This window comes from Lutra lutra, chromosome 1 (assembly GCF_902655055.1).
Source record: "Lutra lutra chromosome 1, mLutLut1.2, whole genome shotgun sequence".
In the NCBI taxonomy this organism is placed as follows: domain Eukaryota; kingdom Metazoa; phylum Chordata; class Mammalia; order Carnivora; family Mustelidae; genus Lutra; species Lutra lutra.
Genome location: NC_062278.1, coordinates 76,474,158 through 76,499,338, shown reverse-complemented (window position 1 = coordinate 76,499,338; position 25,181 = coordinate 76,474,158). Strand labels below are relative to the sequence as shown.

At 41.2% G+C, this 25,181-nt stretch overlaps 2 protein-coding genes across 3 annotated transcripts in view; one reads left to right on the top strand and one right to left on the bottom strand.

Annotated features, from left to right (window-relative positions):
* The window catches only part of WWTR1 (WW domain containing transcription regulator 1), a 135,477-nt gene extending 115,963 nt beyond the window's left edge, over nt 1–19,514 (top strand). For both annotated transcript variants that reach the window (XM_047727592.1, XM_047727602.1), the window contains exons 5-7: nt 10,226–10,359; nt 11,523–11,635; nt 16,046–19,514. In XM_047727592.1, the coding sequence (XP_047583548.1) occupies nt 10,226–10,359; nt 11,523–11,635; nt 16,046–16,230 (432 nt within the window). In that variant the 3' untranslated portion in view covers nt 16,231–19,514. The remainder of the gene's footprint in view (nt 1–10,225; nt 10,360–11,522; nt 11,636–16,045) is intronic.
* Nucleotides 19,515–20,980: 1,466 nt separating this feature from the next.
* LOC125098610 (succinyl-CoA:3-ketoacid coenzyme A transferase 1, mitochondrial-like) lies at nt 20,981–24,574 on the bottom strand. The gene has a single exon (XM_047727581.1). It carries the CDS (start codon nt 24,503–24,505, stop codon nt 22,943–22,945), a length of 1,563 nt encoding a protein of 520 aa, XP_047583537.1. The 5' UTR covers nt 24,506–24,574; the 3' UTR covers nt 20,981–22,942.
* Nucleotides 24,575–25,181: the final 607 nt, after the last annotated feature.

The window sequence follows — 25,181 nt, the reverse complement described above, 5'->3', positions numbered from 1 at the left end:
AAAAGAAGCATTTGGTAAGTGAAAGAAGCCAGGTCTTTATGATTCCATTTCTATGACATTCTGAAAAAAGGCAAAACTATAGGAACAGAGAATAAGTAAGTGGGTGCCAGTGTTGGGTGTTGGGAGGGGCTGCCTACAAAGGGGTAGCACTAGGGGATTTGGGGGATAGTGGCACTGTTCTGTACCTTGATTGGGGTAGCTGTTTCACAACCCATGGATTTTTCAAAACTCAGAAATGTACACCACAAGGGCACCTGGGTGGCTCAGTGGATTAAAGCCTCTGCCTTCGGCTCAGGTCATGATCCCAGGGTCCTGGGATCGAGCCCCACATTGGGCTCTCTGCTCAGCAGGGAGCCTGCTTCCTCCTCTCTCTCTGCCTGCATGTCTGCCTACTTGTGATCTCTCTCTGTCAAATAAATAAATAAAATCTTAAAAAAAAAAAGAGAGAGAGAAAGAAACATACACCACAAAGAGTGGATTTTACTGTATACCAGCTAAAATAATAAGAAAGTAAAATTATCACACAAGAAAGACAAAACATACATTCATTGTAAAACAGTGTTTAAAATAGTCAAAACCAAGAACAAAGTAACCACTCATACATAGCCTTACCTAAAGAGAGTGGCTGTGAAGATGTTGGTGATTTCTCTCCAGTCTTTGTATGTATTTGTGCGTATGCTTTGTTTTTAAAACAAAATTGGTAGCATACCAAACTTCTGTTTTATTATCTCTTCTTCTTCTTTTTTTTTAAAATTTTATTTATTTATTTGATAGAGATCACAAGTAGGCAGAGAGGCAGGCAGAGAGAGAGGGGGAAGCAGGCTCCCCGCTGAGCAGAGAGACCGATGTGGGGCTTGCTCGATTCCAGGATGCTGGGATCATGACCTGAGCCGAAGGCAGGGGCTTTAACCCACTGAGCCACCCAGGCGCCCCTATTATCTCTTCTTCTTTCTTTCTTTCTTTATTTATTTTTTATTATCTCTTCTTCTTAATAATACTGGGACATTGTGTATTATTCTATATGAGCCATGGAAGTTGTGCTGTGACTTTGGTTGGATCTATTGTAAGCTGCCTGGGATTGTTCCTACAACAGGCTGGACATTATTTTTTTTTAATTACCATGAACCACACAGGCCCACAATGAGTGTAGAATATTCTGCTGTTACAGCTTGGAAATCAACACAGTATTTGCTCAGTATCATAAAGGGCATGTTTGCAACTTTACCCAATGAAATGGAAAGTTTTGGTAACTGGTAAGGAATTGAGAAACAGGCTTCTCAGTCACTATTTACTCATCTAAAAGAACAATTCCTTGACATGAAAACAGAGTCCTGGCTTTATCTGAGCAGAGTATTTCTTTTCATGTGTATTACTCATTTAATTAGGAAGCTGGGGGGGCCTTCTGCCTTGAAGATTTTAACCCCAAGGACTTCCTGTCAGTCCCCAGGACCTGGAATTCGTAAGTGGAGAAGCCTTAGCTCCCCCTTGCCCCTTCTCAGGGCCTGCCTTGTTGAGAAACCATTATTATTCTTAGACAAATTCAGCCCTGCTTTTAGCCTGGGTCCGTCCTTTAATTGGGGCTCCGTGGATAGGAGAATGCAGCTTGTCAAACAAAACTGCTGACTAAGCCTGGCCTCTAGTTGCCAGGGCAACGGGGACGAGGACAGAGGGTTTGGGCGGGAGGCCTCGGAATTCTTCTGGCAGGTCTCACAGATTTCTATTAGGCCTGACAGCCACTACGGGTCCGGCTGGCCAGCTGGCTGGCCTCGAGCAGCCATTCCTGACCGTGGGCCGGGGAGGGACACACCCGGCTGGGAGCAGCGCTGCCCTGGGGGAAAGAATCTGGAGTCTGGGTTTTGTCATGTGAAGAATAGCTATTTTGAGAGTTTAGAAAGTGTGGTGTTATAGCAGACCATGAAGCATCAATGGTGGTGGCTATTTCATGAAGAGTCTTTCCTTCAGTCACTATAATTTAACTTGTAGAAAAGCATTTCATAGAACCCGGTTGCAGGGATGACTGGGACATCAGAAGTCATGTCGTCCAACCAGTATGGGACTCCATCTGTGGTAGCCTGGCTCGTTAGGTTCATTCACTGATTTGCTCAGCAAATGCTCCAGGTCCTAAATGCACAGCAGGGAGTGGACAAACTTGGGCCGTCCTCTCCAGTGAGCTTTAGCTCCAGCTTCCGTCAAGTCCCAGAAATAATCCATTTTCTAAAATGTCCTGGTGCTCCGATACTGTTGAGGAATAACATCAATTCGAGTCTTTTTTACAAGGACCCTTTTTTAAAATGTAAATTGAACACATTTTTCAAATAAAGGTGACCACATCTGCACAATGGAAAAGTAGCTTCATATTTCTGATCTCCATAAGCTCACCAAGGTATGAAGAAACAGACCATTTCAAAAGCCATTCAGCTATTTTTTTTTTTTCTGAAGTGAAGAGAGAATATCTAAACTGTGAAGTTTTCCTTAACGTGATTCTAAGGGGTACAGATTCTAGAAAAACAGGGGGTTGTGGTATACATCCTGAATTGAAAGAGCAGCAAACAGGCCAGGGATAACATTATGGCCTCAACAAATGTCTTCCTCCACAGGGTTAGAGTTTTGACTCTTCTTCCATACCAGTGGTCTGGCCGCTGAGCATGGATGATGAGGTATTTGAAAAAGGGAGGCTCCAGGAAATGTGACCGTGAATTTCTAGAATCTCTTGGCACAGAGTTAAAGAGAAATATACATTGGGAATTTTTTTTTTCCTTTAAGAAGGTAAATAATTCAGCGTTCTGAAGTCCCTGAGGGTTTTGGCAGAGACAGCAACGTTGCTGCACCAGAATAACTATTTTAATGTTAGGATTTCAAAATGTTGTCTTTATTTGATTTTTTTCATTTGTTTCTACTCACCGCACCCTTTATAATTAAAACAGTCCAGTCCTCTAGTTTTGTGGAACCCCTGGCCACACAGGCTTCCATCATTAGAGCACCCTCAGAAGGGTGATTGTCATCGTGTTTTCTCTGAAGCACATTCCAGCGAGGGCAAGAGCTGCCGGCTGTGGGGGCTCCCCCAGCCGAGGACAGCCTGGGCTGCAGGATGCTTTCAACTGCTGTTTGCTTTCTCACCTCCTCTGTTGATTTATTCCACAGGCAAACTGCAGGCGAGTGGGGAGCTGGAAGGAATGGGGGTTTGAGGTTTGCTCCCAGGGACATCTTCAACTTACAAATCAGCATTTGTCTTTCACATCCCTCTGGATATTTTACATCCCACCCCGTTCCACAGCTGCTAGGAAAGGGGTTTGGTTTTTGTTCTGTTCTGTTTTGTTTTGTTTTCTAACTGACATATAATTACTCGTTCCAGAGACTTAGATGGACAACCACAAACTCCAAAAGAGATTCTTAAGCCCTCATTTTGCAACGGTCTTTCCACCCTCAGCTTGGATAGAGAAAAAAAATATAGTTGTGGCAGGGGACAGGAGGGGTGGGGTTACTGGGGGCAGCTTTCCAGATCTTTCTGAAACCGGTCTTTAAAATCTGAACTTAAAACTGTGCTTGATGTGTTGTGAGTTCCCAGGACACTAATTCCACCCATATACATTTAAAAGGACCATAGAATATGTCCAAGTCAGTCTTTTTCCCAGCTGGGCAGGGGAAACTGTGTCTGGGACAGCTAAACAGGCTGTGTTACCCAGTCCCCCTCCCTACTGTCTGAAGGAAGAGGGCCGGTATTTTCATTTGATAGCTGGGAAAAAAGGCTCAGAGAAAGGAGATAACTTGCCCAAGTCCCACGGCCAGCAGGAGAAAGAGCCGAGAATTGGAGATCTTCTGACCTCAGCCCTTGGTTTTTCTCTCTCTGCCACACCGTCAGTCAGTATGGAGGCTAGGAGAACACTGGGGGGCCAGATCTTGGGAAGAAGTTCGCTTGACTTCCTGTGCTTCAGTTGCCTTGTCTGTAAAATGGAGACGGTTGGGTTATTGTGAGGATGAAATACTCAAGTGCTTCGAACGGTGCTTCCCACATAGTAAATGATATGCATGCTTTAGCTAATATCTCTGCCTCCTAAAACATACAACACTATCAGTAATTCCTTCTGTTGCCTGCCTCTCTGGACCAGGTTCTTTATAAATATGCCTTTAAATCTTTACAACAGCCCAGGAAGGTGAGTTTTACAAGTGCGCTTTGTCTCTCTCTGTTGTTGGTTTTCTATTTTTATTTATTTACTTATTTTTTCCGGATAAATAAGCTGTCAAGGAAGGTTAAGAATTTAGCTCAAGATGTTATAGATAGGGAGTAACTGAGCTGGGATTTGAACCCCAGTCTTTCCGATTCAGGGAAGCTTTTCCTCTTCTGCCAAGCTCTGGACATGTCTAGGAGCATTTAACGTTCCACAGCTGCTTGAGAATTCCAGTGGCCAGCAGCCCAGAGAATTGAGAGAGCCAGTTCCACCCCTCAGCAGGACTATTAACTAGAAAGCCCTTCATCAGATCTGTCTCAGATCCTCGGCAGAAGGAATCTATCTTCCTTCTTCCATGTGATAATCCATAAATAGTTTGAGAGCCAAGGTATACCCCTCAGGTGTCTTTTCTGTTTAAACAGTTTCCTGCTTCTTCGTAAGACATGACACCAGGATCCCTTCCAGCCTGATTTTTCTCCTTTGCAAAGTGTAGAACGGAGACCTGGATGCAGCCTTGCCTGTGGAGGTTGACAGGAGGTAGGTAGACAGGTCTGTTGGAATAGCTAGAGAAGCAGTGCTGATCTGCTGCTTGAAATGGAACAGAGGTTTGGAGCATGGACATATCCAGGAGATAAGACCCACAAGGCTTGGTCCTTGTCCACATCTGTCTCCCTTTCTAGAATGCTCCATGAGGTAGGGCACTGTCTATTCATTGCTCTGTCCCTGCTGCTGAGAAGAGTTCCTGGTACCTGGTAGTTTCTATAGTATTTTTTTTTTAATAAATACATATACAAATGAATGAGCTGTTATGGGGGCTGGGAGTCAGTGGACTTGGATTTTTGTACCAGTGGTGATGGCACTAAGAGAAAGCTTGAAGTTGGTAAGAAGAGCTGCTTTGGGGCCAGAGGAGGAGTGGATTGTGAGATGTGGGGTATCCTACCCCAGTGGGACACTGTTATTGAGGAGTCCAGAGCCGGGAAAGGGGAAGCTGGCTGCTTGCTGAGGTTCTGGTGGTCAGGGAAGGCATTCTGGAAACCGTGCAACAGAACTTCTAAAGGGGGATGGGATATGGCTAGATGATGAGGGACCCAAAGTAGGAGGAATCTGGGAAACTGAAGGCTTGTGGGAGGACTGGATGGGCGGAATCTTGGGACGGCATCTGTGGTTAGACCTACTGGACTAGAGTGGAAGTGGGAGGTGAGAGTCAGACCCAGGGGCTCAGATGTGCCTCCAGCTTAGCATTTGCTCTGCATAGACTTGGGGGAGCTGAGGCCCCAGCAATGATTAGAGCAGCTGCCATACCCACTCTGAGTCGGAGGCCAGAGTCTAGTCCTAGACCAGCCTTGGCTGACTGAGCCTCTGTTTCCACATCCATTTGCTGAGTCCAGTCCCACCATCTTCTGTCTGTGGTTTAGCTGTTTTACCTTCATCAGTCCTGACGGCTGCTGCTTGGTCAAACCAAAGTCAGGCGTGTGGCAGCAGATGGCATGTGGTAGCCAAAATCATCCTGAGGCTGGGCTTTAATTTCATACCTAAATTTAGTTGTTATTTTTGAAAAAATCCTCCCTTGTTGGGATTCAGACGTGTTAGTGATGTTAGTCCTTTTATTTCCAAACTTTGGGTTTTGTGCCGCTCTTCTTCTCCTTCATGAGCAGAAATAGGAAAGTATTTTCATTCAAAAAAAAAAAGTACTTATAAATATGGAACTATTACATTATGAAATATAATTAAGTGAAGTGAAACGTCTCACTGTTCTCCATGTATATTGAAAACTAATTTTATGTTATATACAAAAAAGGCTTACAGACCTGTCCTTACTTAGAAAAGAAAGAAAATTGTTTTCTTTGCTGACTCATTGTGATGAATTTCACACTTGGATTTAATCTTTCCAAGGTGAAAGTTCATCAGGAAGAAATGTCCGACCACTCAGTATGGATCAGTTCCGCCCGATAGTGTGACTTCGGAGATGGTTTGGTCGTGGTTTTGCTTTTGTTTTCTGGGATTAGAATACAGAACATGAGATGATAATAGTATTAGTTAATAGTATTAGTATTAGTATTAGTTAGTTAGTATTAGTTAGTTCACATTTATTAAATGATCGTGTTGGGTAGATGCTGTCATTTTCCCCACTTCATAAATAAGGAAGAGAGGCAGTGCCTGGATGGCTCAGTTGGTGGAAAGTCTGCCTTCTGCTCAGGTCATGATCCCAGGGTCGCGGGATCAAGCCCCGTGTTGGGCTCCCTGGTCATCAGGGAGTCTGCTTTTCCCTCTCCCCTATAACAACTCCACCCCCCCCCCCAACTTGTGCTTTCTCTCTCCATCACTCTCTCTCCAAAAAAAAAAAAGAAAGAAAATCTTAAAAAAAAAAAAAGAGGAACAGAGAGTTTAATTGACTGGGAGATGGCAGAGTCAGGGTTCACATCCAAGCATCTGGTCCCAGAATCCCTGATTCTGACCACTGTGCTCTTCTGCTTCTCTTCTGTCTTAGGAGCAGGGAAGAAAGGAGTGGGATCATCACACAAGGATGCAGTTTGTGCCTGGCTAGTTGAGATGTATTCGTAGGCTGTTATTTTAATTGTATTTGTGGCTGAAGATGAGAATTGAATGTTCTTAGTGTATTTTTCCTTTTATTACTAATCACCATTTAAAATATCCCCATTTGAATTCCAGTAATATTTCTCATTTATTCATTGAGCAAATATTTGTTGAGTACCTACTGTATACCTAGATTGTTATAGGCAGTGAGGATTTAGTTGTGAACATGACAAAGATGATTTCTTGCTTTGTGGAATTTTCTAACATTCTAATGGGAAAGACAAAAATACTTACGTTGCTGTGAAGAAAATTTAATGCAATTTCTGAAGAGATAGCATTTGTAGGATGCAGACATTAAATGAGGTATGAACTTTGGGAAGATCCGGAGGGGTATGTTCCAAGCAGAGAGAACACTTGCTCAGATGCTGGCAGTGGGAAAAGCAGAGAGAAGGGGGTGAGTGAGGGGAGCGTATCAGAGACAAAGGAGGGGAAGTGGACAGGGCTGTCACATAGGGCTTTGTGGGCCACCATCCAGATGACTGTCGCCAGGGAACCAACATGATCTTCATGTTGGCGGCTGTGTGGAATGACTTGTAGCCCAAGGATAATCTTAAAGAGAGTGTTACCCCCTATGATAACTTCCTAGCTCACACTAGTCTGATTTATATTTCAACGTTATTATTCAGGTACATTCAACACCCTCTGTATCTTGTTTGTTAGTTGTTAAAAGGTGGAACATGATAATGTGAGCCCCCTACAGGCAGAACCTAGGATTGCTTCTTTGATGACATGGAGCCTTTAGAATAGTTGGGGAAATAATGATGCTGAGGAATGGAACTTCAGTTATCTTTAAAGTAGCAGTAGCAGGAACAGATGTGAATTGCGAGATGGCACAGTGGAACATTTTCTCCAGTCTGGTATAGGGTCTTTCAACTTCGGTTATTCTAGCCTTTTGAATTTTATTTATATATTTAACCACACACAAGCTTTCTCTTAAAAATATATGTTGTATTGGGTGCCTGGGTGGCTCAGTCGTCAAGTGGATGCCTTCGGCTCAGGTCATGATCCCAGAGTCCTGGGATCAAGGCCCACATAGGGCTCCCTGCTTGACAGGAAGCCTCCTCCCTCTCCTGCTCCCCCCTGCTTGTGTTTTCTCTCTGTATCTCTCTCTGTCAAATAAATAAATAAAATCTTTAAAAAAAATACGTGTTGTATCTCTTTGAAATATGCCAGGAGTAATTTAAATGAAAAGGAAAGTTTAGAACTATATATTTTATAGCTAGGTTCTGATATTTTTTCTTATAATTTTTAACATTTTTCTTACATGTTACTATAAATGACAAAAAATTAATATATATTATGTGTGTGTGTATATATATACATTTATATATTTTATACAGTGAAGTTCCAGAAATAATTCTTACTATATTTAAATTCAGACTACCTGAATATTAGAAATTCAACTAGTATTCTTAAGACTTAATGGTGAGAAAATTTTGTCAGATATAAGGAAATGCAGCAATATCTTCAACTTGATGTTTAAAAGAGCATCTGTTTAGGGGAGTGTAGGGGGAAGGAGGGAAGAATAAGACAAGACAAGATCAGAGAGGGAGATAAACCATAAGAGACTCTTAATCATAGGAAACAAACAGAGTTGATGGGGGGAGGGGGTAGAGGGATGGGGTAACTGGGTGATGAACATTGGGGAGGGGACTGATGTAATGAGCACTGGGTATTATATAAGACTGATGAATTACAGACCTCTACCTCTGAAACTAATAATGTACCATATGTTAATTAATTGAATTTAAATAAATTTTTAAAAAATAAAGGAAACAACCAAAAGAGAGCATCTGTTTAGGGGTAAACCCCACATTTATTTAGAATGGTTGTAAAATGAATTGTGATAGTTGAAGTTGTTTTTTTTATGTTATGAAGGTTATTGCCCAAAGGATCTGTACAGTTACAGTTTATAAAGAACTAGAAATTATATCATTGACTAGATGTTTTCAGACCGTGGTTTGGTTGTGTGAGTGTGCTTGGTGGACTTTAGGCTTCTCCCACTGGTTCCGTCCCTATGGTTCTTCTGTTTGAGGCCTTCAGGTGAGCTTTGGTTGGAGAATAAGGTTTCTAATGCACACTGCCTGCCATATAAAAACATCTGTCAGAAAATATCCCTTATATCCCTTTGTTGTTGGTGTTTTTTGCTTTTTATGGGTAACTGAAGAAAATTCGTTAGGTATTTTGGTTATTTGCAACCTGGATGAAGATAAGTGAGCCAGAAGCCCTTCCTAGACAGGATGTTTATTTAAATATTAATTAACAATACAGTTTCATATCAATCAGGTGTCTCACGTTTTGTAAGAGTCATGCTACCATAACTGCTTATAACAGTACAATGAACTCTAGTAACCGAAAGTTTTTATTGTCGATGACTTCACTAGACCTGTCTAGACAGCAGTTACTCTCTAAAATCATAGCATGTTAGGGCTGGAAGAGATCTAAGAGAGATACCGTAATTTAAATGGCCTAAATATTCTGTTTGCCGTTGTAGCCATGGTTTTGGGGTTTGAGGGATGGGAAGACCAATGACTTCAGGATGGAAAGTGGGAAACTGATAGGCATAAATATAGGAAGGGCCTAACTTTGGTTTTGGATGCAAGTCTAAACGTATAAAAGTATTCTTCTTTGGAAAGAGCAGCAAATTTGAAAGGAATTTGATGTCTGCTCCCGTTTGTCAAAATGGGAGAGACTCCCTAGAGGTTTTACCTAGAGAAAGTGATTGCAGTCAGATTCATAACCTTTTGGATTGCCTCTCTGGCAAAGTCATGCCAGCCAAAACAAAATAATTCTAGTGTTCTAATTTTCGCTAATGAAATCCATATGCTATCAGTTTGTTGTTAGTGGGATTTGGACTGGCTCTGCATGGTTCCCCATTCTTCAGCCATTTGAATCAGGTCAGCTAGATGACTGGTCAAATAGAAAAACCGATGGACTGACAAACTTGTTCACTGGTTGTTTTGTTCTCCCGGCTGTTGACACAGAACTGCCAGCTATGATTTGATGGAGAGCCTGACTCTGTAACTCCCCAACTTTTTGGGCCTGTTAGTGGCAAAGACCCGAATGTACTTGCTATGCCAAAGGAGTTCAACTGCTTTGATTGATTTAGATTTGGTCTGAGCACCTGGGATAAAAATAGCTTTGTCTTTGAGAAGGTGTCTTGACACCTTTACGTGACTGGGGTATTTAAACACTTGGATGGGTGGGACAGTCCCCACTTAAGTGTCCTGAGATAGATACTAGCTGAGTTTCTCATTAACTTGGTGAATGTCAGAAAGTGACTTATGCCTGGGAGGCTTTCTCCAGAGAAAGAACAGTAATGATTTCCTGATGATTTTGACTGATTAGGAACACACATGAAGTGCTTTGTGTTTGGTGAAAAGCTTTCATGTGAAATATACTTTGCTCCGATCCTTGTGACAATGAGTGAATAACTTGCCTCTCCCTCTGTCATATTTCTGTAGGAAGCTGCCCTCTGTAGACAGCTCCCCATGGAAGCCGAGACTCTGGCCACCGTTCAGGCTGCTGTCAACCCGCCAACCATGACCCCAGACATGAGATCCATCACTAATAATAGCTCTGATCCTTTCCTCAATGGGTAAGTTAACATTTTGGAGTGACTGACTTATTTTTGCTTTATTTATTACATGGTTTAGAGTATAATGGGTCTTTGTTTATGTTGGGGAAAGGTGGGGAGCTGGGAGGTTGGGGTGGGGATCAAGGGAAGCTGTCCATTTCCTGGTGTTGGTAATTGTGCTACGGTTGTGTAAGGTGTCCTTCGGGAAGCTGGGTGAATTGTGCACAGGGACTCTGTACTCTTTTCACATCTTCTCTGTGGGTCTTAAATGGTTTTACCGTAAAAAATGTAATTAACACAAAGAGACAATGTTTTTAAAATATGAAACATATGAGCAAGAAGGAAAAGATAATTTAGCCAGAAATATGTTCATGAGTAGAAGTAGTCAGACCTTAATTGTAGCTTTTTAAACACAAATAAAGGACAGTTATGTGCTTCCTGTGTCTTTTCTGCCCTTTCAGAGGCTTGTAGCAAACAAACAAATACGATTATGGAAGTTAGTAAAAACAGAAAGAGAGGTTAAAAACAAGCAGTAACTGAAATAATGAAGAAAGGGAATTTTTAAATTGTTTATTTAGAAGTATTACAAATACACAGAAAAATATAAAGAATAACATAAGATTTATCCAGGTATCCAACACCTAGATCCCTAGATCTTACTTGTTTTTTAAAGTATTATGCCATTTTTTTAAAGTATTATACCATTTTCAAGTATTACACCATCCCCACCACTGATATCTGTTCTTTTCCCTCCCTGGTGGGAGCCACTGTTCAGAAATTGGTGTGTGGTGTGTGTCCATCACACATCTTTTTAAATTTCCAATTGCTTGTTAATGTGTGCATTCATAAGCAATATTCAACACTGTTTTCTTTTTTAAAAATTTACATAAATGGTATCATAGTCTATATGCAGCACAGTGTTCAAATTATTATTTTGAGATAAAAAGGAAATCAGCATCCATTTACTATGACTGGCCGATTTTATTTGCCTAGTCTTTTCTTTTCGCTGACATCGGTGTGCATGTCAGAAAATTAAAGGGAGGTGCAAATTCGGCCTCCCTCCATTCCCTGGAAAGTTGGGCAGCGTGACAGAAGTAGACTAGGTTAGGGGTTTCATGACTCTTTTGATTTGGGAATTCTTGGTGTGGGCTCGCACTGAAGTCTCCCCATGCTTTGCTCCCCAGAGGGCCCTACCATTCGAGGGAGCAGAGCACTGACAGTGGCCTGGGGTTAGGCTGCTACAGTGTCCCGACGACTCCGGAGGACTTCCTCAGCAACGTGGACGAGATGGACACAGGTGGGAGCAGAGCCTGCAAGTCCTTGCCGTGTGTTTGCCTTTTTGTATCGTCCCTTCGGTCATGGTCATCGGTCATGGTCATCGGTCATCTCCCTTCTAAGTCCAACCAGAAACACTTTATCTCAACAATAACAGAAAGGACAGCTGAAAAGCCGCCCAAGCCTCAGGCACTATTATTAAATTCTAGTCCTTTCTCCTTTGTTTATACAAAATACGGTTTTGCGTACAGGCACAGGATTTTAAATTCTTTCTTTCCCCACCCTTCCTTCCTTCTCTCTCTCTCTTTCTTTCCTTTGCCCTGCTTCCTACAGCCCTTGCTCACAGTTGGATTAATGCCGCTGTCTGCTCTGCCGTTCTTCCACAGTGGAATATTTTTGTTGTTCTCCCTTCAGTTGTAATGTATGGGCCACTTTTCCTCTTGAGAAATGGGACTGGTTTATAGTGCTTCCCACATGCCATTTTTCTCATGTTACTAGCTGCATTTGGGAAGCAATTGGCAGGGCCATTTGGAAAGTTAAGCCACTCAGAAGATTCTAAATTGTCATCTCCCAGGTCCCAACACAGTAACGATGTCTTCCTTCAGCAATTAAAGAGAAGAATCAATATCTTTTCTTTAAAAAAAAGAAAGAAGTCCTTTCCACATTGCCCTTGTCCACAGTGCCTGTGTTCGTTATTCCATGTTCTTAGAAGACTGTCATCTGTGTCATAGTCTCTGAAGCCAGACCACTGGTCAGACCAGAGTCAAAGTCAGCCGGGCGTCTTAGGAGTGCCGTCGGTCGGAGCAGCTGCCTTGGGGTCTCTCTGCAGGTCGTCATCCTTATGTTTAGAGGCTAGCACAGACTGTCTTGTGAGGAGTCACCCGGGAATAGTCTGAAGCGTTTGTTTTGTTATTCGTTGATTTATTACTTCAGTTTTCTCCCTCCCTTCAGCCTCCCTCACCTTCTTCATCTCTCTCTCTCTCTTTTTTGGTGTGAGATTTATTTTGTCCTCTTTGGAACAGCCTTATGAAGTAGCTCCTTCCTATATTTAAGGATTGTTTGCTTCCATCTTTTAAACACTGGGAAGCCAGTAAAGATAAAAAACAAAAGTTAAATTAAAAAAAATTCGGGAGATCTAAATCTAAGTCTGACCATTAGCGAAAAAAAAATGGATTCTGTTCTGTGGCTTTTTTTTTTTTTTTAAGATTTTATTTATTTGACAGAGCACAAGAAGGGGGAGCAGCAGAGGGAGAGGTAGAAGCAGGCTCCCCACTGAGCACGAAGCCTGATGTGGGATTTGATCCCAGGACGCAGGGTTCATGACCTGAGCTGAAGGCAGACACTTAATCGAATGAGCCACCCAGGCATAGCTATGACTTTTAAAAATGGCTTCAAAGTGGGACTATTTTGAAGCCAAAGTGTGGAATTAAGTGGTATTCTGGAAAGAACATAGTCTTTGTAGACAGGCAGCCTAAATTGAATCTCTGTTTCACCATCTTGGTAGTGACTTTGGGAAAGTGCTAGAACGTGCCAAAGCCTTGGATTTCTCACCTATAAGTGGGAGTAACATGCTTACTTCTGGGGTTGTGGGGAGTTATGAGATCACATAGCTTGGCCCAAAGTTCTCTTGCCCCTCTTCTGAGAGGCTGAAGTAATGGACAAATTGAACTTGATGAATGCTAGGCTTCCAAGTTAACCTGGTTAAGTGAGTGTCAGCTCATGGAGTCTAGGGTCCTGTCTGTGAAGTTCTTTCTAGGAAGTAGGCATGAACCTTCCTAAGGAAAGAAAAGTAGTACAGCAATAAGATGAGGAAAAGCTGGGGGTGGGCACAGCTCCAGTGTGGCTAGAAAAGGTCTGAGAGATTCACTGACCACATGCTGAATGGAAACAAGCCAGCCAAGCACACTCCCTTTGCAAATCACACATAGAAACAACAGCTGGATGTGGTGTGGAATACAGTAAAGGGAATAACAGGACAAAGGTGGGGAAATCAACCACTCTTCCAGAATATTCTGCAATAATCATACTCTTTTAAGAATTGTCTGGTTTTTCTCTCTCCTACTTTTTAATGGATAAAACTGTTAAAGGCCGAAAAGATCACTATGTGATTACAAAGTTGATCCAAAGAGAGGTATTTTAAGATTGTTAACCTAAACAAAGAATCTTAGAACTAGCCTCCTCATGCTTTCCATGTCTGAGGAGAAAGGATAAAAGAAATTCTTTAAAATAGATTTTGTTTAGCTAAAAAAAAAAAAAAATAATAATGTCCTTGAGTTATTAGTAGAGATCAGTAGAGATGAATGGTGCTAACTAGAGATGAGGAAAAAAAGACACCCAGCACTTTAGATTGGATAGGTTTCCTGGGCAGATACTTTCATTCAGCCTCATTTCTGTCTGTTACATTCTAGTGGGTAGTAAAAGTTATTTGGGATTTCCTGTTCTGTTTTGATGCTGTTTCCTACAACATCAAATTCGATGTTTTGATCACATCGAACTTGTCAGATTTGATGTTGAGGTCATGTCGAACTTGATACAATTTTCCCAAATTACTGCCTTTTGCAATGAAAATCCTCTAAAATATTGCCAAGAGTCACTGATTTATATGGGTTACAGAAGAGCCATTAAGGTTTGCTATCACCAAAATGCAAGTTTGATTATGTTTCCCTCATCACTTGGAAAGTTGTAATTTTTCTCCTTGGAAAATGCATTTGGTTAAAGTGAATTTTCTCAGTTTTGCTCAGAATAATGATATTTCTGTGCACAATTTCAGGAAGGCTACTGTATTTCTAAAACACAAAAGCTAATTTAACAAGCTTTTTAGAAATGATTCTAGGGTGGAAGCTGGCCTTAGTTACCAATGCTTCTGTCTCTGAGGTGTATATATATTTTTAAGATTTTATTTATTGATGTGAGAGAGAGCAAACACGAGAGGGGGAAGGTGAGAGGGAGGAACAGACCCCCTACGGAGCAGGGAGCCAGATGTGGGACTGGATCCCGGGACTCTAGGATCATGACCTGAGCTGAAGGCAGTTGCTCAACCAACTGAGCCACCCAGGCTCCCTCTGAAGTATATTTTAAACCTTCAGAAAATTGATCAGGGCTATTTGAATTAATCAGTTATTCTGGTACTCTGTAATCAAGGACGAGTTCCTAGGTTTTTCTTTCTCTTAGCACAATCAACATTTATTGTATGTGTGGCAGACATTATATGGTAATTCGCTCCAGTGTGTGAAGAAGGTACCTATAATCCCAATTTCGATGGATACACTGAAGGTCAGACAAGTTACGTGTGTCTAAGGTCACACGGCTAAAGAGCCCAGTCCACGGGCACAAAGGTCAGTTTGTTTTCTCGTCCACTATTGTTCATAAAGAACATGTGTTCTTCATGTCCTATCCCAGACGTCTCATTTTCCTGGAACAGTGTGTTCTCAGCTGTGTTCTGTAGACTCCAGTTCCATTAGGATATAGGTACTGCCAGAATAGGATTGAATGATTAAATGGGTTGAGGTAATAGTGGCCTCAACAAAAGAAAACAGATCTCTTTACAGCAAAACTTCTTTGAACCTTCAATGCTCACGTGCATTGTGACTCGTACGCATTGTAAGAAAAGTAGATAGTTGTGGGGTGCCAGGTGTGTGTGTGTGTGTGTGTTGGGGAATGATCTGCAGAATTCCCTTTATAAACTATTTCGAAAATGATCCCAAGAGCCATCAATGAAGACAGGTTTTTGTTGTTGTTGTTGTTGTTAAAGATTTAATTTATGTATTTGACACAGAGAGACAGGGAACACAAGCAGAGTGGGTGGGAGAGGGAGAAGCAGGCTTCTTGCTGAGCAGGGAGCCCGATGCGGGGCTCAATCCCAGGACCCCCGGGATCATGACCCCGGTTGAAGGCAGATGCCCAACAACTGAGCCACCCAGGCTCCCTTGAAGACAGCTTTTTAGTAACAAGGTTAAAGGAAACTCCTCACTACTATCTTTGAGCATAAGAAGAGGGAGGACCTGGGTAGATCTAAACTTCACAATGAAATCCTTAGAGTATAACTGGGTGATAAGGCATTTTTACAGGGAGGGACTCTCTTTGACAAAATAGCTCTTCATGCAGCTGTCACGGGAAGGCGCAGATCGCAGCCTTCCTGTGCTTCTTTGCTGTCTCCTGGGCTTATCCATTGTGGGCCCTTATCTGGGCTCTGTCTACCCAGGACAAAGAAAGGTTCATCCAGCATCTCCGCCTCTCCTACGAGTGAGCACCACCAACTCAGTTTCGGGACCATGGTAGCTGAAATTTTTCAGAGAACTGAACTATTTTAGACGGGCAGCAATAGAATCTTCCATTTACATGGAAGCCTGGTGGCCATGGAGGTGAGCGTTGGGTTAACTTCTCAAGAGCTTAACAAACGGAATGACAATGGCCACCTTCTGTTCTGTTCTAGGGGACAACGCAGGACAGACAGCCATGAACATCAATCCTCAGCAGACCCGCTTCCCTGATTTTCTCGATTGTCTCCCAGGAACGAATGTGGACCTAGGAACTTTGGAATCTGAAGATCTGATCCCCCTCTTCAATGATGTGGAGTCTGCGCTGAACAAAAGCGAGCCCTTTCTAACCTGGCTGTAATCGCTACCGTTGTAACTTGGATGCAGCTGTGACCTGACATTTCCTGGGCCTCTTGGCAAAAAGCAGTGGAGCAGAGTCAGTCTGCAGGTGTACTCCATGACCCCTGCTCCTTCCTTTCCATGCGGCCAGTTTCATCATTGCCTGGATTTGGTTAACAGTAACTTAAGTTAAATAGTTAAATGTTCTCCTTTCAGTTTCCGCAGGCCTGCATTCCCGTGAGGGGCTCTGCGTCGTTCTTCTGCAGAGCTGAGGACGGAGAATTGCTTCTCTCTTTTTCTCTCTGCCGCCCCATAAGCTTGATGGGTGTTAGTTGAAATTTATGCATCAGATTGATTATAAACCATAAAAAAAACTGACCACAGGCAGTAACTTGTGACAGGCGGGCTCGGTCCAGGAAATGTACACAAAATTAGAGCTGATTGATGGTTTCAAAAACTGTGTTGATGACAGTAGTACCGAATGCTTTAAAAAAAAAAAAAACACTTAACTCGAGCTTTAAAAATCATTGTATGGATAGTACATGTCTGCTGTATGGAATACAATGTAGTTTTGAATCCATGCTGGTTCTGATGGTTCTTTTTACTCTGTATCTGCAAAGGCACATGAGGTCCTCTTGTAGTTGGTCCTTCATCATGACTTTACTGCGTAGCGTCTAGACAACTCGTCCTTCCAGCAGGAGAGGAGCAGGGACCGTGAGTCACAGTTCCTACCCTACAGATCTTATGAAAGAGACCAGTTTGGTACTAATTACGAGCATTTATTAAACAAAACCCTTTTTTTTTTTTAAATTACAAGTTGGATTTTTTTTAATTGCAGCTTAGAATTTGATGTTTATTTTATAAAGCACTATAATTTTGTAGCTGATGACAAAGGGCAGCCAAGTGTTTTTGATAAATCAGCAGCGACTATTTTTTTGTCTTTTGCAACCGTTCTGAAAACATCAGGGCGACCTAGCTTTCAACCTGACAGCACACACAGCAGAGAAACTGTTGCTTTTTAAATGCTGAAGCCTTAATCAGTTTTGCTTTCCAGATCTCAAGTGCTTAAAAGAATCTTATCTATGAAACTGTTTGAAGGATGAAGCAGATCTCTGACTGACGGTGTTAAAAAAAAAAACAAAACAGCAAAACCCTCTGAAGGGTATATGGTGGAGACTTGTGTTTCTGAATTCAGTCAAATGGATTCCTCAGTATATTATCCTAACCCTGTTTGCTACAGTTGGTATAAAAAGGCATGAAATATGTACTCAATACCTCTTATGTAACCAAAAACATTTTTTTTTTTTTTTTAAGCTTTTAAGGACTGAGAGAGAGCATCAGGTTCACCCGGCATGTGCTCTGCCTACATTACCATGAAGTCCTCAATTGTTGAATATTTTGAACTGACATTATTTATAATCTATGAATTTAATACCTTTTTTTGAAAGACATTAATAATTCAGGTCTCTGAGAGGAACCTTCAATTCCCAAGGGGGCTTATCTGTTGGGGATCTTAAATAAGATCATTTTCCATCTATCAGAATAGAGACAGGCAGCATACATTCTATCTGGTTGGAAAGAAGGCAAGTGAGAAGGGCAGAGATGAAGTATTGAAGTCACGGGAGATAGTGGAAGGACAAGTTGGGGAAGTGGAAACTGACAAGTCAGAGTACCCCAAAAGCTAGATGAGCAGGATGCTAGGAGAGGTGCCCAAAAGAACAAAGCAACAATTTTCTACTACAGCTTTTATACCAGAAGACTCTGTTGTAGAAGAAAGGGCTTTGGTGCACTTTATGGGGGAGTAGGAGGGTCAGGGCTGTGTGGCCCTGTCCGGGCTGATGCTGAGCGTGTCTGTGGACAAGAGCATGGGCCTGCTGTTGCTTCCAACACAATGAAGTGATTTCTTTTTCCTGAAAGACCCATGGTTTATGTTCAGATTCCTTTCCTCTCTCTAAGCGCTCAGAGAGAGCAGGGTAGATGTTTGTGTTTGCTACTAAATTGAAGGGAGCACTATCTCTTTTTCTCTTTTGTGAGCAATAATTGCAAAAAGAGTTGTACATTCTTTCTAAGAAAAACAAAAAACAAAAAACAAGGGACCTAACAGAACTGAGCAGTGTTACTGTATTTTTTAAAAATATTTTTATAGACTCCTTTTCAGGTTATTACGTGTAAAAGAAACAGATACCCCTCTTTTTTAAAGTAGTTAAAACATCGGTGATTTGTGTTATCAATTTTTAGAAGTAATCTCCTAGTAAGCTTGTGGCATTAGAAGACACTAGAAGAATTTTTTTTAGTGAAATTAGCTGGAACATACATTAACGAATGTAACAAATATTTTTCCAGAATGAAATATGAACCATTACTACGTGTTTACTAATGGACAAAGCCAGATGTAATTTTTTTGTTGTTTTTAAGGCCATAAAATATGGCCTTTGTTAAAGAACACTAAAGCTAGAAATCTAAACATAAGAACAACTTTTAAAGGGTTTTTTCTATTATTGTAAGTGTTAAGACCCCTGCAGAATTCATGATAAGGTGCTATTTATATTTCTCATCATAAAAGAACTGCCAGGATATCCCATCTTTTCAGCCCTAACTCAGTAAATTTCAGCATTTCATCCAATAACTTTGCCACGGGAAAGACATATTAAAAATTGAAATGGAAAACTAATTCCCAAGGCATCGATATCCTGATAGAACACATTTTCTTGAAGTAAATACATTGTCAAAACGTGTTGGCAATTCTACTAAGTCCAAGTAAATTGTTAGTGTTTCACCAGCATATTTAGAATGTAAGATGCCATTTCTTTCACTGATTGTACAGCATGTGGGAGCACGGAAGACAGAGTAAGATATTTTGTGTGGGGGGTGGGGGTGCCGTTGACCCCGGTGTTGTGGAAAAGCTCTCTGTAGAAGGCGAGAGAAGTGTTGCTATAATTAAGTTGTGTTCTTATGACATAATTAGAAAGTAACTTCTGAAAGTACAACTTTTATGAAAAAAAAATAAGCTGTTTAAAAAAAAAAGAAATTGTGGACTAATTTGATTGGGAAAATGGGTGATTGACAGAGACTGTTTCCCTAATACACTACATCATTTATGTGCTCATACTTTAACTTTTTAAAAAATTTACTTCTATGTTTTGTAATATGACATATGTGTGTTTATTTGTAATTTAGAAAGCTCTGCCTACAGAAGGTATGCAGCCAAATCAATCCTATCAAACCATTTTACCTGGAGTTTGGTACTGGTTTTTACTTCTCTGATTCTGTATAAGAAAAATAAATACAATTGAATTTCCACTTGGAGCCTTTGTCTTTCCATTATTTGTGTGCGTTCCTTTTACTCAAGGCTTTGGGTGGTACCGAAGAAGGGCTTATGTAACTCTCCTGGCAGACAATGAAAGAAAGAAAATTTTGTAGGCCAACATTGTTTTGGCTCAAATGTCTGGTCTTCAATATTCTAAATATTCGCAGAATATCCTGGTTTTCCCTTTGTTTGAAGCGGCCCACTGAGTTTTGTTTTTTTTTAAGTGTGTGTATATATATAATTTACATCTTATATATATAATTTACATCTTATATATATAATTTATTTCTAAAATCACACTGTCCTTCCAACACCCTCACAGATTTGATAGATATTCAGATTTGATAGATTTGATATTTGATAGATAGAGAAGTCAGAACTATAGGATCCTCAGTCTTTTCTGTGTTGCTAATGTTATAGCATGGCTTCTTGTTACCAAAACTAAGAACAGCTTATCATTCATTCTGAGTGTGGGCTTGTGATAGTATATTTTCTCTGTCCCTTGAGTCCCTTGATTCTCACTGTTGTAATATCTTTCTCCATTCCATAGAAACATTAGGTGAGAGCACTCAGGAAAAGAGTATTTTCAAGCAGGAACTAAACAACAGAAGAGAGGCTGGTGGGAACAGCTTACCAACATTCCAGAGCCTTAAGTCTCATGCATCTTTTTTTTTTAAATAAATTTTTAAAAAATTCCAGAATAATTAGTGCACAGTGTTCAATTTATTTCAGGTGTGCAATGTAGTGATTCGGCAATTCTCTACCTTACTCAGACCTTACTCAGCACTCATCGCAGTAAGTGTACTCCTAGTTGCCATCACTTACTTCCTTCATCCCCTCACCCACCTCCCTCATATCCACCAGTTTGTTCTCTATAGTTAAGAGTCTGTTTTTTTGTCATTTTTTCTTGGTTTCTTAAATTCGACATATAAGCGAAATCACACAGTATTTGTCTTTGTCTTATTTCACTTAGCATTATACTCCCTTGCTCCACATAGCAAACAGCAAGATTTCATTCTTTTTTTTTTTTTAAGATTTTATTTATTTATTTGACAGAGGGAGAGAGGGATCAGAAGTAGGCAGAGAGGCAGCAGAGAGAGAGGGGGAAGCAGGCTTCTTGCTGAGCAGAGAGCCTGATGTGGGGCTCGATCCCAGGACCCTGAGATCATGGCCTAAGCCGAAGGCAGAGGCTTAACCCACTGAGCCACCCAGCCGCCCCAAGATTTCATTCTTTTTTATGGCTGAGTAGTATTCTGTTCTGTGTGTGTACCCCCATTTCTTTATTCATTTCATCTGTGGATGGACACTTGGGCTGCTCCGTAACTGGGCTATTGCAAATAAAGCTGCAATAAACATACAGGTGCCTATATCTTTTCAAGTTAGTGTTTTCATATTCTTTGGGTAAATATCCAGTAGTGGGATTACTGGATCCTAGGGTAGTTCTAATTTTGATTTTTTTTTTTTTGAAGCAGTAAAATATGTGAACTATTTATTGTTGGTCTTTCCACCAGTCTCTAGTATATTATTCCCATAACTGGTCACACCGTTCCCAAACAAGAAAAAAGACAATCACAGCGATCTACAACAGTTTCGATTATTTATGCTATTTTTAAAATGTGTTTAATATCCATGGAACTCTTTAATCAAGAATATAAAGTCATCTACATAGGTTCTGCCACTCAAAGTTGGGAACACACTTCGAACCACATTATCCTAAAGTAATGGACTGGAATGATAAGCAACTAAGTCTGCAAATATAGCAACCATCAATAACATACATTTTTTCAATTATAATTCTAACAGATATGTATTATTCTCCTACCTCACAAATTCCAATAAGAGTCCTTTTTGTCAGTACTGGGAAAATAAGCTTTCAATCCTGCAGCCAGTCAGTTAAGACTATTTTAGATAGAGAGTGTGAGGCCAAAAAAGCCTCTCGCCTCCAATACCATACATGACGCAATTATAGTCCTACCTGAAGAAAAGTGAGTTTAAATGATAACTGTCTCCTAAACATATGCATAAATTCCTATCTCTGGTGCCAGAGCAATAATTATATTGCACTGTTTATGTGCCTACCTCTGTCTGGAGGACAGCTGTCTGACCCGTCTTTAGGGAGCCTGGACTTTTCTCCCATTTGATACCCAGGATGCTTAGGATACCCCCTGAGGCAACTGGGTGGTAAGGAGGACTGCTCTGAGGACAAGTTCCTTACAAAACCTAGTCCCCCATGTTTATTTTCTAACAATAGAAGTTCACTGCTCTTCAAATCCTGGATGCTCATCAGTATTTCCTCTATTTTGGTAAAGCTAAATAAAATACTTTATTCAAGGAAGTAGCCTGGGCAGAAAAAAGAACAGTGTTCTATAGAAAAAGGGATTCAATATTTAGAAACTTTTCTGAACGGAAGTAAGAGAGCCTGAAAAGAAAGAAAAAATTTAAATTTTGTTGTCATTGTGACTGGACTTATGATAAATTATCCCACAGCCCCTTGTGCCCAAAGAGGTCATCTTGGGTAGCCCACTGGGCCTCAGTAACATAGAGAAAGCCTCTTAGGGATCTCTCTGGATACACAGAAATACTGCATTATTTTAAAATGAGAAAGCTGACTAGATCATTTAGGTTTACAACCCTCTTGTCATAATAAAACTTGGTCTTTGGCAAAGCACCGGTGGTTGGTTTATAAAGGCAGCTTCTTGGTGGGACATCAGCACCAATAAACCCTCTACCCCTTGGTCTCTCCAATGAACCAGTTACTTCTCCCATACAGAGATGTTCCTTTTTGCCTAACTGAGCAACTATTTAGTTATAGGAAGTGTGGGAGGAGAAGGGATGCTTTAGGGAAAGAAGATACAATCACAAAATCAGAGGCTCTAAAAGAAAAGTCAGGGGAGGCCAAAAGAAAAACATAATCATTAAGACAGCATTGCTCCTATTCAAAATTCACATATCATTCAGGACTAGGTACAATATGCTGCATTGGGCATACTCTGGGTGGAGTTATTTTTCTCCCTCATTCTTTTCTCTGTCAGGATTTAGGAGGAAAGGCACATCAATGAAAGTCTTCCTAAGGGTCCATCCTGGTATAATTTAATGTACCTACCACAAAAGATAAAGATAAATCCAATGTGAGCACCTATTTTAAAGATAAGCCTTCTTGGCACTTATAGAACAATTAAGATAATTATATATATATTTTTTTCTTTTAAATTTTTATTTATTTATTTATTTGTTGCCTTTCATTAAGATGTCATAGCACACTTGAGAGAACAAAGTCTATATGGCTAGGTACAGTGGAAAATGCTTGAAGAAAACTAGTCAAAAACTACATGAGACATACAATTACGATTACTGATACCCTTTCAATGAAATCCTATGTGATTAAAATGAAAAACACACAGTCTAGGACAAATGTCTATTTCACATTTCAAGTTGTGATCTGCTGCATTGGCATGAGTTTTGGTGAAACTGCAAAATCACACCCAGTGCTCTTTTTTATGTCATCCACGGTCAGGCCTTCCCAGAGTTCAATCAGAGTGAGTCCTTTTTTGTTGTCCACATCAAACACAGCCTTTTCAGTAATGATGCGGTTGACACATTGCTTTCCAGTCAGTGGCAATGTACATTTCTCCATGATTTTATGTACATTTCCCTTTGCAGAATGCTCCATGGTGACCACCACTTTGGTCTTCGCACTGGACACTAGATCCATAGCCCCTCCCATTCCTTTCACCATCTTCCCAGGTATCATCCAGTTAGCCAGGTCACCATACTTGGAAACCTGCATTGCTCCTAGCATTGTTAGATTGACATGTTCCCCTCTAATCATCGCAAATGATTCATCGCTGGAGAAGTAAGAGGCTCCTGGAAGAACAGTAACTGTTTCCTTGCCTGCATTGATTAGATCTGCATCAACTTCATTTTGTAGTGGATACGGACCCAAATCCAAGATTCCATTTTCACTTTGCAGATGAACTGTGATATTTGGGCTGATAAAGTTGCTGGCCAGAAGTGGGATTCCTATGCCCAAATTAGCATACATGCCGTCCTCAAATTCAAGAGCTGCCCGCTTGATAATCTGCTCCCTCACATTATCTCCAGGTTTACCAGATTTGGTTTTTACATCCTCCTCTTTCCGGACTGATAGACGCTCAATTCTTTTCTCATATTTTTCTCCCTTTATAAGGCGATGTACATAGATCTTAGGAATATGGATGTCTTCTGGGGCAAATGATCCAATATCCACAATTTCTTCAACCTCTACCACTGTGGTCTCTGCAGCTTTGCACATTGGCAAATTGAAATTTCTTGCACTTTTCCTGAAAATCACGTTTCCTGCTCGGTCTGCCTTCCATGCTTTCACCAAAGCAAAATCTCCAGTAATTGCTTCCTCCAAAATAAAATGCTGACCATTAAACTCTCTTACCTCTCTCGGCTTACTGGCAATGGCAATGCTGCCATCCTTGTTGTATTTGATCGGTGCCCCTCCTTGTTGCACTAGGGTCCCGTACCTGGTGCTGGTGTAAAATGCGGGAACTCCAGCCCCACCTGCACGAATCCGCTCTGCAAGCGTGCCCTGAGGTGTCAGCTCTACTTCTAATTCACCACTTAAGTACTGTCGTTCAAATTCTGCATTTTCTCCCACGTATGAAGAGACCATGCGTTTTATCTGCTTGGATCGAAGCAAAAGGCCCAGCCCAAAGTTGTCAACCCCTGCATTGTTGCTGACTGCAGTCAGGCCTTTCACTCCAGTCTTCAGCAAGGCTCCTATAAGATTCTCTGGAATTCCACATAACCCCAAACCACCAACCAGTATTGTTGCGCCATCAGGGATGTCTTTTACAGCTTCCACTGGATCTGTATAGAATTTGGTGTGGCGACGCGTGCTGGTTGAAAAGTAGCAAATACATCCCTTGGACCAGACGCCCCCGGTGAGGCGGGCGGAGGCGCAGAGCGGGGACCAGGCGGAGAGGAGTTTGAGGGCCGCCATGTTCCAGGCCGGGCGTGGAGGAGGCGACGGGTTGGGGCGTGAGGGTGTGGGAGCGCTGCCGGGCCAAGCCGCGTCCCTAATTTTGATTTTTTGAAGAACCTCCATACTGTTACCCACAGTGGCTGCGCCGTTCCCATCAACAGTGCACGAGGGTCCCTTTTTCTCCATATCCTCACCAACACTTAACGTTTGTGTTGTTGATTTCAGCCGTTCTGACAGGTGTGAGGTGATAGCTCGTTGTGGTTGTGATTTGCATTTCCCGATGATGAGAGATGTTGAGCATCTTTTTTTTTTTCCTCCTGTAGAATAAGTTGGACCTTTTTTACAGAAGAAAAATAATGATACATGCTATTTTCAAGCTTTTGTTTTTTCTCTTGATAATAATAATGATACTACTAATAGTAACTGATCATTTACTATGTGCCAAGCACTATGCAAAAACACTTGATAGGTACTATCTAATTTAACCTGCATAGTGACCCTAACATTTCAATATTATCCTTACTTTAGAGATGAAAGGATTTAAGAGGTTCGATCTTTTGCACAAGGTTATACAGCAAGCAACAAATATGCCCAATATCTTACGGGCAACCTTCCATGCCAGTACACATAGTTGTATACTGGATTATTTTTAACATTATTTTTTATGGATGTCCCCTATTGCAAACCGCAAAGA

Bases quoted from the DNA above. Each gene is read 5' to 3' on its own strand.
- LOC125098610 (XM_047727581.1), bottom strand. From the start codon at position 24,505: ATGGCGGCCCTCAAACTCCTCTCCGCCTGGTCCCCGCTCTGCGCCTCC.